The sequence below is a fragment of the Pleurotus ostreatus genome (genome assembly GCF_014466165.1).
Source record: "Pleurotus ostreatus strain PC9 chromosome Unknown scaffold_1, whole genome shotgun sequence".
Lineage (NCBI taxonomy): Eukaryota > Fungi > Basidiomycota > Agaricomycetes > Agaricales > Pleurotaceae > Pleurotus > Pleurotus ostreatus.
Window position 1 is genome coordinate 3842962 of NW_023503156.1, and position 14759 is coordinate 3857720.

Below are 14759 nucleotides of genomic sequence, written 5' to 3' on the forward strand. Positions count from 1 at the left end.
TTGTCCTTCTAAGTCTTCGCTCCGGGCTCCTCCGCAGAGCCCGCCTCTCACCTTGCTCTCTCCGAAATCGGGACACTGCAGGGCTAGGAGGGCGCAGCATCAAAGCTGAAGCCAAGTCCCGTGTGCTCCGCTCGTCTGCGCGTCCGCGCTCCCGTGCTCCGCCCGCGCTCCCGTGCCCCTGTGCGGACGAGTCAGGAGGCCCCTTGACACAGTCCTTAACAGCCGGGGCAAATCAAGGCATTCTGCTCCCAACATTCTGGAGCTCCACAGCGGATCTCTCAAGCTCTCTTCGAACAGCTCGCCTGGAAACCCAAATATATATTTACATCATCCACATATACCATGAAAACCAAAATATACAAACTAGGTATGGAGGCGGAAACCAGCCACAAAGAACCCAGCCAGCACCATGATTACCACCATAGCAATGATTCCGTTACATTCGTTGGTGCTGAGACTATCCCAGGTGGCAAAGTAGGGGATAGTAGTGCTCATATCAAGGAGGTGATGTTGTCAAACGGAGTTGACAAGCTGTAAAAGGGGGTGATGTTATGGTCTGACTTTTTCTTTCCTTTCTTTCCCTTTTTCTTTGCCCCTATATATCACATGACCAGGACATGTGGCGCCTTACGAGATTATGCTTATGCCCTTCAGCCCATATTATTAAACACCTTAGTCAGAACCTTGCTGTAGATGCATGGACACAGTACATGACATCATGCCGTGCTAAGCATTCCATGGAAAGCTGACAGGCTACAGTGTGTAGATAGACATGAGGATTATGCATGTACCATAGTATATAAGACTGAATATCATACCCAGAGACATTAACTCGTTCTCTTGGGGATCCCACTAGCACTAGTGCCTAAGTCAGTGTCTTCATCATTCCCGCATCTTCTCTTTCATTACCACTTGCTTACTCTAATTCTTGTCGGGTCTGTGTACGCATCATTGTGTATAGTGTTGCCCTAACAACAATGCTGAACTGGCTGAGAACACTATAAATGAGATGGCTCATGTTGGCCATGAACAGGATCATCCCAAGGAAGTTTGCTGTTAAGGACCATGTTAAGGGGCCTCCTGACTCGTCCCTACAGGGGCGCGGGAATGCGCAGGGAGCGTGAGAGCGCGGACAAGCGGACAAGTGAAGCATACGGGACTTGGCTTCAGCTTTGATGCTGCACCCTCCTAGCCCTGCAGTGTCCCGATTTCGGAGGAGAGCATAGGTGAGAGGCAGGCTCCATGGAGCACGGAGGAGCCTGCAGCAGAAACTTAGAAGACAAGAGGTGACGGAAAAGGAACCAAGATTCAGAGTAGAGAATAGATGTGTACTAGTGCTACTATAAATACTAACTAACACATGTATGTAGTGAGGCTAGTATGTAAGTACACACATACACATGAAACATGTAACAAAGTAATCCTAGTACTGCGCACCATGCATAAGCCTTGAGGGCGGAGCCCGAGGGATTCCGAAGGTCCGAGTGTCCAAAAGGGGCGTAGGGGGACTCCTAAGGGGGCTTGAGGATTGGTATATGACAATTGTATACAATACATGAGTTTCAACTCTATTGTTGTGACACTGAGAACTTGTATCTAGTGTCCTCTCCTACATCACAGACACAGACTATGGAAAGATTAAGTCCACCATGGTCTGCTGAATGTTCAGGTTCAAACATTCAAAAGATAGCATCAGTATCAGTTCTTGAGTTAATGAGCAAATTGATGGTGATGGTGAAGTTTGTGCCTGTGTTCCTGCAGTTGAATTCAAGGCTTCTTATGAGCTCACTGACAGGCAAGGTGCACTGCACTGCCTGCCAGTATCAGAGGGTCATGAAGAGTGACAGGGCACTCTTCATGACCCTCTGACAGGGCTGTCACATACTTGAATCCGATAAGGAGGTAAGATAAGATAAAAGCATTCATTATTCCCGCTAGTTGAGCTTCTGGCGGAAGCATGCGCGAACTTGGTCGTCCTTGCTTTCTCTCCACCAACAGCCATGGGTCAACCAGCGCGAATATCAGCGCGACCGTCTCAGCTCAAACCTAGCAGCAAGAAACGCACGCATCTCTGGCTCCTCCTCATCCCGCTCCTCTGCTTCTTATCCATATCCACCCCAAGGCTCGGGCTCGTGGGGCTCGGGGAAGAAACGCAACGCAGCTCACACCCATCCCCGGAACCCGCATTCCCAGACCTGCCCCGGCACTGCGCCGCCATCCCCGCCATCTCCCCCTCCACCTTCGAAGCGCGGCGCAACACCCTCGCAAAGCGCCTCCGCCAGCTAGGCGCGGCGGCGTATATCGCGGAACCGAGCTCGTCTGCGGCGTACTACTTTAATGTCTCCGATGCACACTGGAGGCTGAGCGAGAGGCCGTTGTTGTTCGTCGTTACCTCTTCTGTGTCAGCAACTGCGGACAGGGACGGGGACATCTCGGCGAATGTGTCGATCTTGACTCCCAAATTCGAGGCGACGCGCGCAAAGTTGCTCCCTCTTTCCCCGTCTGCGTACATCCAGTGGGCCGAGGAGCAAGATCCCTTCGCAGTTCTCTTCGACGCGCTCCGCCTTCCATCGAATTCAACGGTATTCATAGATGGAAACGCCCGTTTATTCGTCGCGGATGGCCTCCAGCGCGCCCTGCCTCACGGTCGAGTGCAGAACGCACCACCGCAGGTTGTCGAAATCCGGGAGCGCAAGACATCCGAGGAGATCAATATCCTCAAATGCGCGAACGAAGCGACCTTACTCGCTATACGCGCCACGCACAAGCGCATGCGCATCGGGATGCACGAATCCGATGCGCGGGAGCTGGTCGCGGGGGCTCTGGCTGCTGTTGGACTGGAACGCGCTGGGTGTCTGACGTTGTTCGGAGGTGAGTTCATCCTATGTCCCTCGCCTCCGTGTATAACGCAAACCTATCGAAGAAAATGCGGCGCTCCCCCATGGCTCGGGCACGAACCGCGTCCTCCAAAAAGAAGACTTCGCCCTCTTCGACTGCACGGGTCAGCTGCACGGATACTGGAGTGATGTCACTCGGGTACGCCCTTCCCAACCTCCCCTACTACTTAACACATAACAAAGAAACTATCAACACTTTGCACCTAATATAATATTCACCACTACCAGACCGTCGCCCTCCCAGACTCCTCCATCCCCGACGACCACCTCGAGATCTGGCACCACGTCCACGCCGCGCAGTCCCTCGCCCGCGTCGCCACCTACCCCGGCGCCCTAACGAACCACCCCGACATCGTCGCGCGTGCGCGGCTCATGCTCGACGGGTACGCACCGTATTTCACACATAGGTTGGGCCATGGTGCGTACCTTCCTCCATCTCCCATACTACACCTCCTACCTCGTATACACACATGATGCATTTCATATTTCGTTGTGCTGACCCTTCATCTTGCCCTCCCAAGGAATCGGCCTCGACGTCCACGAATCGCCCTACCTCCGCGGCGTCCCCGCAGCCCAGGCGACGCTCATCCAGACGGGACACACGTTCTCCGACGAGCCGGGCGTGTATATCGAAGGCAAGGTCGGCGTGCGGTTGGAAGATTGCATGGTTGTGGAGGAGGGCGCGCCCTACGCGACGTTCCTGACCGCGGGCGTGGGGGGCGCTGCTCTGAGCCCATGGGAGCCGTAAACGTGCCCTCGGTTAAACAGTTTATCGTCGAATCACCACTACTGCCAAACTATTGCTCTCCTTGGTAGAGCCGTATAGCCGTATGTACGTCCACGATATCTTGTCATTTACGATAGGCATCTGCGAATATACCGAACAATGAATCGACAGCTCACCCTCATGTGAAACGAAACACAATACGTGCAATATACAAGCAATCCTACGCAACAGACGAGACACGGTCCTTGACTCTCAAGCCGGAATCCTGAATCCCCATCCTCAAGCCGTGGTTTCAACGATACGTGACAGGCAGGAATCATGATTCATGACCTGAAGTTTCAAACGCAGCACGGCGTCCCGCTCAGTTACATCATGATCATGATAGTGCGTCGACAATATTGTCATTTACAGTATATACAAATCCGACGTTCGTGTTACAGTATACAAGGGATGAATCGACGGTATGCCCATATCATAAGAGACGAAACGAAACACGTGCAATATACAAGCACAACCAACTCTAAGCAACAGCCCAACAGACAAGGACAAGAAACGGTCCTTAAGCTGAATCCTTACGCCGCAGTTTCGACAATACGCGGAAGGTTGCTGGGCGGCGGGATGAACGTCTGCGAGAGGCACATTAGCTTATGGAATTCAGCACTGCGTTCTGGTACTTACCCGGGTTTTGATGCCACCAGCGCTAGGCAGTCTGGTCGTACCGCTGGAAAGCCAGGCGTCTACTTCGGCGGCGGCACTGCGTCCCTCCCTGTTACGGTAAAGTTAGATCATGATGAGTAACGGGGGTGAGATGAAGGTAGCCTTACTGGATGCCCCACACAATCAACGACTGACCGCGGCGACAATCACCAGCACTGAAAACACCTTCGACGTTCGTGGAGTATTTCTTAACGGTTCAGAGTCAATAAAAAATCCATCAAGAAACATAAGACAACACCAAGGCGAACTAACCTTGGGTGGTGTCTGGATATTTGATCGCCCATCCTGCTTCAGCGACAGCGCTTTGACGAGCTCGACTTGCGGACCCAGGAATCCTAGCGCCAAGAACACAAGCTGCGCGGGGAAGAACTTCTCCGAACCGGGGACTTCTTCCATCTTCCAGCGCCCACCGCTGTCCTTCGTCCACTCGACGCGAACAGTGTTGAGACCTTTGAGCTTGCCCTCGTCGTTGAGCACGAAGTCCTTCGTGGAGATACAGTACTCTCGTGGGTCTGCAAATACCAATGTCAGCGACAAGACTTACAAGGTGTGAATGTGGTGAGAAGGTGACTCACCATTACCGAAGTGGGCGGCGACCTCAGTGTGGCCGTAGTCAGTTCGGAAGATTCTAGAGAGTATCAGTAAGTAGGCGTCATCGATATACCATGAAACCCTTACCTGGGCCACTGGGGCCACGGGTTGTCTCTGCCTCTGGCACCAGGCGGGCGGGGAAGAAGCTCGAAGTTGGTAACCGACTTCGCGCCATGGCGCATAGCAGTCCCGATGCAGTCGTTGCCAGTGTCACCTCCGCCGATGACAATGACATCCTTACCCCTAGCGTTGATGTAACCCCCATCTTGCAGCTCGGAGTCCAGAAGAGACTTCGTGTTGAGCTAGGAGATGAGAAATAAGCATAGGATTGGGTGTCGTATCATGTAGTTGATCTTACCTGTAGGAACTCCATGGCGAAATGAATGCCATCGGCGTCGCGGTTGGGAATCTTCAAGTCTCGAGGCCAAGTAGCTCCTGTACACACAACGACGGCATCGCTCTCGGCACGAATGTGTGCAACATCTACGTCGACCCCGACGTGAGCGTTGGGGACAAAAGTCTAGCAACAAAGCTCGTCAGCATTCTTAAACCAGACAATGTCATAAACTCACGATTCCTTCGGCAGCCATTAGGTCGATGCGCCGTTGAACCACAGACTTGTCAAGCTTCATGCTAGAAATATTATGAACACCCTACTCCAAACAATGTGGTGAATGACTTACTTAGGGATACCATACATGAGGAGTCCTCCGAAGCGATCGTTACGGTCGAACACAGTAACAAAATGACCAGCTTTGTTCAATTGGTCTGCGCATGCCAGTCCAGCAGGTCCTGAACCGATGATGGCTATGCGTTTGCCAGTGCGGAAGGTGGGAGGATTGGGAGCCATCCAGCCCATTTCGAAACCCTATAACCGTGATGTTAAGATGTCTACTGCATGAATTGATGTCAAATGACGAACCTTGTCAATGATGGCACATTCGATACTCTTGATACCCACGGGCTGTTCGTTGATACCCAGGACACAAGCACCCTCGCAAGGAGCAGGGCAAACACGTCCAGTAAACTCCGGGAAGTTATTGGTCAAAAGCAGACGATTCAGAGCATCCCTCCATTGACCCTTGAAAACAAGGTCGTTCCACTTCGGAATAACGTTGGAGATGGGACAGCCTGAATCGGATTGGCAGAAAGGAACGCCACAGTCCATGCATCGAGCAGATTGGTACTTGAGTTCACTGACGGTCAATCTCGTGGAGATCTCCTTCCAGTCCTTGACGCGCTTGCGGGGTGGGCGATAGGCTTCACTGAGACGTTGATATTTCATGAACCCTTTGACTTTGTCAAGCTTGAGGGATCGTTGCTTCGCACTGCCATCGTCGATTAACGAGTCCTCCATGTCGGTCACAGATGGTTCAGAACGCTTTGCAAGCGGCGGCATGAGAGTATTGGGAGTAGGGGTCTTAGGCAACAGAATGTCTTCCAAACCTTCGGAAGCGAGATCCACCTGACTGGCTGTTCTGGAGGGGATGAGATCGATAACACTTTGTCGAATCTTATCCTCCTTTTCCTTTGCAGTTTGTTCCTCGAGGACTCGCTTGTAATCGAGGGGCATAACGCGAACGAAGAGGGGCAGTAGATGGTGGAAGTCATGTAGTACGCGGTCGGCAACTTCAGAGCCAGTGTAGTGCCTGTGGTCTTCGATGAGGCTCCGGAGAGCGGCGATTTCACGCGGGTCGTTAACCTTGCCCAGCTCTACCATCTCCATGTTAACCTTCGAGGCAAAGGTGTGCGCTGTGTCGAGGACGTAAGCAATGCCTCCGCTCATGCCTGCAGCGAAGTTGCGACCGGTCGTCCCTAGCACAACAACTCGGCCACCTGTCATGTACTCGCATCCATGGTCGCCCATCCCCTCGACTACGGCGTTCGCACCAGAGTTACGAACAGCGAAGCGTTCAGCAGCAATACCACGAATGAAGGCCTCGCCTGACGTTGCGCCATACAGGCAGACGTTTCCAACGATAATATTCTCTTCGGCCTTGAATTTGGATTCCTTTGGAGGATATACAATGAGACGACCACCAGATAGACCCTTCCCGACATAATCGTTGGCGTCACCTTCCAAATCGATGGTGATTCCAGGCGCAAGGAAAGCGCCGCACGACTGGCCAGCAGAACCTCTCATACTGATGTGGATGGTATCCTTCGGGAGTCCCTCCTCGCCGTAAAGTTTCGAGATTCGGTAGGAAAGGGATGTTCCAAGTGCGCGATCCGTGTTGACGACGTCGCAGTCGATATGGACGGGAAGACCTTTGGTGAGCGCAGGTTCGGCTTCGTCAATGAATTTGTTGTCCAAACGAATGTAGAGTTTGTGGTCTTGAGAGCGGACGCGGTAAGTCGCTGCACCGGGGCGCATCTGCCAGGCAGGTTTCAATACCGCAGACAGGTCCAAGTGAGCCGTCTTGACAGTGCGCAGCTTCTCGTTTACTTTCAACATATCGGCTCGCCCAACCATTTCGTTGATCGTACGGAAGCCCAGCTTGGCCATGTAGCTGCGAAGGTCCTCCGCAAGATAGTAGAAGAAGTTGATGACTTGCTCGGGTTGGCCTGCGAATTTAGCTCGGAGTTGTGGATCTTGGGTAGCAATGCCAACGGGGCATGTGTTCACTGGATGATGACCGTCAATAAGTAAGAGAAGCGATAACAAGGTGGATATGCATACGGTGGCACTTCCTCATCATGATACAACCCATAGCAATCAAGGGCGTCGTAGCGAAACCCCACTCTTCCGCACCAAGAAGACAGGCAATGGCGATATCACGTCCAGTGCGCAGTTGCCCGTCAGTTTGCACGGTGACGCGACCACGAAGATCATTCAGCACGAGCGTCTGGTGGGTTTCGGCCAGACCGAGTTCCCATGGCAGACCAGCATATTTAATACCGGTCCAGCGAGAAGCACCGGTTCCACCATCATGGCCAGAGATCAATATATGGTCGGCTTTGGCTTTGGCGACACCACTAGCAACAATACCGACACCGACTTCAGACACGAGCTTGACGGATATACGGGCACGAGGATTAGAGCACTTTAGATCGTATATAAGCTGCTTCAGGTCCTCGATCGAGTAAATGTCGTGATGAGGAGGTGGGGAAATAAGCCCGACGCCAGCCGTCGAGTGGCGCGTGCGTGCAATTGACATGGATACCTTGTGACCGGGTAGTTCTCCGCCCTCGCCAGGTTTGGCTCCTTGTGCCATCTTGATCTGGAGCTCGTTGGCATCTGATAGGTAATTAGATGTGACGCCGAAACGACCTGAAGCGACCTGCTTGATTGCCGACCGCATTGTATCGCCATTGTTAAGCACAGTAGAACGCTCTGCGTCTTCACCACCTTCACCCGTGTTGGATTTTCCACCCAGACGATTCATAGCAATAGCCAGTGTCGTGTGGGCTTCCATGGAGATAGAACCATAAGACATAGCGCCCGTGACGAAACGTCGTACTATCTCGTTCCAGGGTTCGACCTGATCGACTGGTATGGCGGTAGCGTCTTCATATCGGAAATCAAGTAGCCCGCGAAGGTGGATACGCTGAGCTTGTTCATTTGCATTGCGCGCATAAGCCTCGTACGCTGACTGATTCTTTTCGCGAACAGCGTCCTGAAGATTGGCAATACCAGTGGGGTCGTTGATGTGGGCTTCACCACCATCTCGCCAATGATATTCGCCGGACTCGGGCATACCAGGAGGGATGATAGTCTCACGGCTGGGCCATCCGCGTTCGTGCAACTCGAAGGCGTCCATGGCGAGAAGATCGAATGTAGCGCCTTGCACTCTGCTTGCAGTGCCGATGAAGCAGCGCTCAACGACTTCCCTGTGAAGCCCAAGAATCTCGAAAATCTGAGCGCCCTTGTAGGATTGAAGGGTGGAGATGCCCATCTTGGACATGACCTTGAGGATGCCATTGTCGATGGAGTGTCTATAATTATCTATAAGTTGCTCGACGTTCATATCTCCTTTGATTCTGATAAAGATATAGGCTTAGTGTAGTCAATCGCAAGGTTGAAAAGATGAACTGACAATCCTTCCCGGCCGACTTTGTGAATGGCCTCCATCATCAACCAGGGACATACAGCGTCGGCACCGTAACCGACAAGGACACAAAGGTGATGAACTTCGCGAGCCTCGCCAGTGTCGATCATGAGGGCAATCTTCGCGCGCTTCTTTTGTAAAACAAGATGATGGTGGACACCACCACAAGCGACGAGTGCAGAAAGCGGCACCCTGTCCGAAGCGGTTGCTCGATCGCTGAGGATCACTACCTTGATCCCATCGTCGATAGCCTGGGCAGCCTCACTGCATACGCGTTCGAGAGCTAATTGGTAGCCGGGAAGGCCATGTTCCTTCGGGAAAGTGATATCGATGGTTCGAGAAGGCCATCCAGCATAAGCAACCTTAAGGTTCTTTATGGCGTTCATTTCCTCGATGGAAATCAGGGGTGAAGGAAGGAGAATTCGGTGACATTGCTGAGGCTTCATTTCGAGAAGATTACCCTCAGGGCCAACGTAAGCTTCGAGCGACATGACGATGCTCTCACGAATGGGATCAATTGGGGGATTGGTGACCTGAGCAAAGAGCTGGCGAAAGTAATCGTAGATAAGACGTGGCTGGGTGGCCATAGGTGCTATTGGTGCGTCGTTACCCATGGACCCCAAAGCTTCCTTTCCTTCCGAGACCATCGGCAGGAGGAGCAAACTGAGTTGCTCGACAGTATACCCGAATGCAAGTAATTTCGGGTCGGTGCTGAGGGGTGCGTCGTCGAGCTGAGGTCCGAGACGCGTATTGCCGCGTAGAGCGCGCTTTACTATGTTAGGCATATGCAGAACATGCGCCTCTACCCAAGAAGCAAAGTTTTGTTTGGACGCCGTATCCCGTTTCAACTCCTTGTCATCGACTATCCTCCCTTCTACAGTGTCCACAAGAAGCATGCGCCCCGGCTTCAATCTACCCTTCTGAACAACCTTGTCGGGTGCGACGTACAAGGCCCCAACCTCCGAAGCACAAATCATGATATCTTCGCTGGTGACGATGAACCGACATGGTCTCAGACCGTTGCGATCGAGATTCGCGCCACAGAAGCGACCGTCGCTGAAAGTGAAAAGAGCTGGTCCGTCCCAAGGCTCCTGAAGGCACGCTGCCCAACTGTAAAATGCCTTCTTCTGCGGCTCCATATATTCGTTCCCTTGCCAAGCCTCGGGGATGAGCATCATAATCGCTTCGGGGAGCGTGACGACACCGTTCACTACAAGGAGCTCGAGGACATTGTCGAAGGCAGCGGAATCAGAACCGCCGGTTTCGATGATGGGATAAAGGAGGTCGAGTTGATCGCCAAAGTTTTGTGACGAAAGTACGCCTTCGCGTGCACGCATCCAGTTCTTATTACCACGCACGGTATTTATCTCACCTAGGGAGCGTTAGACAAAGGCAAGAGGTTGCTTCGTATGACGTACCATTGTGGGCAGCAAGTCTCATCGGCTGGGCACGGTCCCAACTTGGGAAAGTGTTAGTCGAAAAGCGCGAATGAACGAGCGTGAAGTGGGAGCAATATAAAACATGATTGAGATCATGGTAATAATTGTAGACTTGTGGAGGAGAAAGTTGGCCCTTATAGATGATGGTTTTGGCGGACAATGAGCACACGTAGAATCCCTTTGCAAGTGTTCTTTCAAATAAATAGGATTCAAGTGTCTTTCAGTCTCAGGCATTACAACGGAGGAGCAGAAATTCACAAACATGCTGTGGGTTGCGTGCTTACGCAGAACATACAACTGACGCTCGAAATGCTTTGAGTCGAATGTACCGCCTTGGCTAACGTTGCCATCACCGTAATGCGCGCGGAGCACGACAAATGGTTGTAAGATAACGGGTTCCTTGCTGCTCGCTGCCGGACCGAGAATAGTGCCGTCCGTAGGGACCTTTCTCCAACCCAACACACGCAAGCCCAGATCGATCGCAAGTTTCGAAAAGAGTGCTTGGTGACTTTGCAATTGTACCGGATCGTTCGGTTTAAAGAAGAAGTTGCCCACAGCATACTCGCCAGGCTCAGGCAGAGTGCAACCAATGTCTTGCTCAGCTTCTCTCTTGAAGAAATGATGAGGGATGGCTGTCATTACACCCGCACCATCTCCGTCCCTGCTATCAGCACCCGTAGCGCCTCGATGGGTCATAGCACACAGAAGTTGTCGGGCATCGGAAACGATTTTGTGAGTTTGTTCACCTTTGATGTGGCATATGAAGCCAACACCGCAGGAGTCTTTTTCGTTTTCGTTTAGGTAGAGCCCCTGATCAGCGGGCAGTGACCCCGCCCAAGAGTTTGGATCGCGCTCAACAGCGTTGAAGCCATTGATACTCTCTTCGGACGCAAAATCGGATACAAGGGGTAGATCAGGCAATAGAGTGCTGTCACTAACACCGTTGGCCATATAATGAATTGGAAAGCTGGTAATATGCGTCGAAGTTCAAATCTGGGGGATGGGCACGGGAGGAAGGAAGTGGTTCAAGAAAGAGAACTGGTCCAGCGGATAGATATGGCCTCAGGGACGATTGGATGGAGTTTAGGGGCGATCCATTGGGTCCTTTCCCGAAAGTCCCCGATGTGCTAGGCCGAATATCTAGGCCAATCAACAGACAAGCTTTGGTAAGGCCCCATCGGCCCCCAAAGCAAGGCACGTCCCGAAGCGGGATTCCGTCCCTTGGGTCGGCGTTGTTGGAAAACATGGACATGTTCTCAGTGTACAACCCGACATTTACGGGGCATAGTATTGGCGTCGAATTACAGCGAATTACCCACTGGACCGGCTTTCAAGTACATTGTACACCAGGTATACAAATTAATCAACGCATGCTGCCAAGGCCCTTAATAGCATAGTTTGCAACCACAAGGGCGAGTAGTTACATCAAAGCTTGGTGTTGTCCACGCTGCCGTTCTCGAGAACATCGGACCGACTGTCACTCAACTTAACGTCAGTTAGTTCACGTGCAATCGCATGAACAAATATCTTACCGGCGGACAAACTATGAACATATGCACGTAAGAGCATGCTGGCAAAGATCAAATGCAACAGAAATAGAATGAAAAAGTTGGGTTGTGTTTATTTCGGTGAAACGGTCCGGCTGTAGTAAAAGCCTCCGGAGCGAGTCGAAATACTTCAAGGAGTTTTGTGTGCATGAATCGTTTGTCGGTTAATAATGCAGCATCCAGAACGAGGGTACATCGATGGAGCACGATTCGACTCGCCCACAACCCAAGATTTTGCTGGCCTCGGTGGCGGTGAGGATAGAGATGACCTGCTGAGTTCTATCTCCATCAATGTGATGATGATCATGCCTTGGGATCTGCGACCTTCCGGATGCGTCATCGTGTACATAGTCCATAGGCTTCCACAGGTCAACCGGTCACTGACAACAGCATTGACGCCCCAAAATTAAGCGAGGCTTCGGATCTGAGAAGTAACCTGGGCGTCTCCTATAATGAACACTTTGTACCGGCGGCGTGTTTACACGGATTATAATACAAGTCTACAATTCATGACGAAGGGCCCGCTGAAACGAATAGCAAGGAAACAGGGCAGCGTTTAGGCAGGAGTTTGGAGTGGGAGCGCACCAGGACTTTCTACATTACATTGGCCTTCTGCCCAAGCGAATGAACTCCCGAATGCGGAGAAACATCACGTCCCTGGAGGATCTATCCCCCAGTAGCAGCCCGAAGTCAATGCAGAACATTGCCAGGCACTCTCCGGTTGCGCCACAGTGGGGCTGGTTTTGCTTCCGAATACGATCCGGCATCATGCGTCGTGCATCTTCATCGATGTCTGATAACATACTTGGGATCAACAGATCGTCCAATCACTTAGTCAATCACTGGTACACGCGAATTTCCAAAGAGAGGCCAATGGAAGCACCCTTTTCGATGGTTCGTGAAATTTCGTTAGCAGAAAGGAGCAAGATCCGACCCCATCCAACCCCTACTTGCTATTCAGAAGCATCAGGCCAGCGGGTGAATTGAAAGCAACATACATGATTACTCCCACCACTACGAACGTCCACGTCCGAGGCTTGCTGAGAACTATTTTCGGAGACTCTGCACCCGACGATATCTGAGATCCAGGGAATGAATATCTGTTTCAGAGAGTCAAAGGTACGTCAGGCCCAAGTCAGGCTTATAATTCAAGTCAAGGTTCGATTACAAGTGTCTTCGTCGATCGACTAAGAAACAGTTCGTGGAAAATCTCGAAGCGCGATGGATGAGTTTCTCATCCAGCACCATCGTGGAGGGCACAACATACAGCCGCTGAACACAGCATATAAGACATCAGATTTAACTAAGGAAGAAGGATCAAAACTGACCTTTATGGTGTCCATTGTACTGTCGAACGGTTTCGCCAGATGCCATCTCCCAAAGTCGTGCTGTGTGATCGGAAGATGCTGTAAATGCAAATACTTTATGAATTAGAGAACGTGGATCAATCATTAATCTGTCACCTGTTACAAGGTAAGCAGAATCAGCACTAAACGCGCAGTCCCAAACCCAGCGTTGGTGTCCAATGAGAGTCTTCTCATGCTTGAATTCATAGTTGTGTGAGATCGACCAAACCTTCACCGTCGTGTCCGCGGAACATGTGGCCAAGTGCCTAAATCTCTCAGCGGTTGCACACAACCACGCCAAATAAGACGTACTTTGCATCTGGGCTAAGGAGGCAGCGCGTGAGGTACTTGTTGTGTGCGTGAAATTTCGTAACGGCTTGGAAACGCGGAAGACCTGACAGCTCATCGTTGACTTTCCAAACGAAACAATTCCCCTACAAGTAATGTGTATCAACGAGAGGAGGCTTTGGAGATTTATATACCTTGTTGTTGCCGGCCACTAAGAAGGACCCGTCGGAAGCGAGACTGACCGATCGAATTGGAATATCTCCTGCGGGCGTCTGAGGTTTAAAGCACATACATAATTACATGATTGGCACCGCTATTTCACCCTCGACTTACCAGTTCATGGGAGCAGAGATTCTCAGACAGGTCCCATTGTTTGATACTGCCGGCTTGATCACACGAAATGAGCTCCCCCTGATTGGGATGCACACATACGTCGTTAACTGCGTGTTCATTAGCGGGATAATCGACACGAAGGAAGAAAGGGACACAACCGGCGGCCGAGTTGTCGTATGTTCGATGCAGTTGGGAGCTTCTGTTGTAAGATCAGATCCAAGTAAGACATTAGAGCCATATCGGCTGACCGGAGGTCCCAGATTTTAATAGTTCCATCTTCGCTGCCTGTGACGAGCCATTTTCCTTCGCTGTGAAAGGACACCGATGTCACGTTCCCAGTATGCCCTTCGAATGTGAGAATCTAATAAGAGGCATCAGGTGTGATTCCTGTGCGATATTGAGATTGCATTCTACCGGTGAGGAGGACGTACTGGCGATTTCGTAAATGAGTACTTTCTTGTGGATTGCTGCAGCAAGCAGTCGTTTGCTATTCCAGGGCAATCAGAGGGGTTTAATCAATCAACTATGCAAGGATGAACCAACTCCGGAGATATTGCCAATCTGTTCACTTGCTAAAGTTGCATGAAAATCATAATTAAGCTGCAGTGTATCTGGAACACGCACTCCTGATTCCCCGGACCGCGATATGGTTCGCGAGCAAATACCACTCCAGGCCTCCCAGAACCGAACCTCATGGTCATAGGATCCTGTTACCAAAATGACCGACATATCATGGCGAGCCGACCCGCTTCTTGAGCTGAACGACGGTGCAGGCATGGTGGTGGTTGGAGACAATGCCAGCCTGACAAACTAGAACAAACACCA

The 14759-nt window shown here is 51.5% G+C and overlaps 3 protein-coding genes across 3 annotated transcripts; 1 reads left to right on the top strand and 2 right to left on the bottom strand.

Moving 5' to 3' along the window:
* Window positions 1-2000: 2000 nt before the first annotated feature.
* Window positions 2001-3645, top strand: PC9H_001406 (uncharacterized protein; the record flags this gene model as incomplete). The annotated part of the gene is made up of 4 exons (XM_036771056.1): window positions 2001-2871; window positions 2924-3036; window positions 3126-3315; window positions 3419-3645. 4 exons carry the CDS (start codon window positions 2001-2003, stop codon window positions 3643-3645), a joined length of 1401 nt encoding a protein of 466 aa, XP_036636901.1.
* A 551-nt stretch (window positions 3646-4196) lies between these two features.
* GLT1 (glutamate synthase [NADH]) lies at window positions 4197-11371 on the bottom strand (the record flags this gene model as incomplete). Its single annotated transcript, XM_036771057.1, has 15 exons — window positions 4197-4250; window positions 4303-4390; window positions 4449-4528; window positions 4594-4853; window positions 4917-4969; window positions 5020-5234; window positions 5291-5452; window positions 5505-5565; window positions 5616-5800; window positions 5855-6378; window positions 6436-7557; window positions 7613-8913; window positions 8970-10353; window positions 10400-10611; window positions 10683-11371. The coding sequence occupies 15 exons, from the start codon at window positions 11369-11371 to the stop codon at window positions 4197-4199; spliced, it is 6390 nt and encodes a 2129-aa protein (XP_036636902.1).
* Window positions 11372-13201: 1830 nt separating this feature from the next.
* LST8 (TOR complex subunit lst8) lies at window positions 13202-14711 on the bottom strand (the record flags this gene model as incomplete). The annotated part of the gene is made up of 11 exons (XM_036771058.1): window positions 13202-13239; window positions 13296-13373; window positions 13431-13579; window positions 13626-13747; window positions 13796-13873; window positions 13935-14041; window positions 14093-14133; window positions 14183-14295; window positions 14349-14421; window positions 14478-14506; window positions 14559-14711. The coding sequence occupies 11 exons, from the start codon at window positions 14709-14711 to the stop codon at window positions 13202-13204; spliced, it is 981 nt and encodes a 326-aa protein (XP_036636903.1).
* Window positions 14712-14759: the final 48 nt, after the last annotated feature.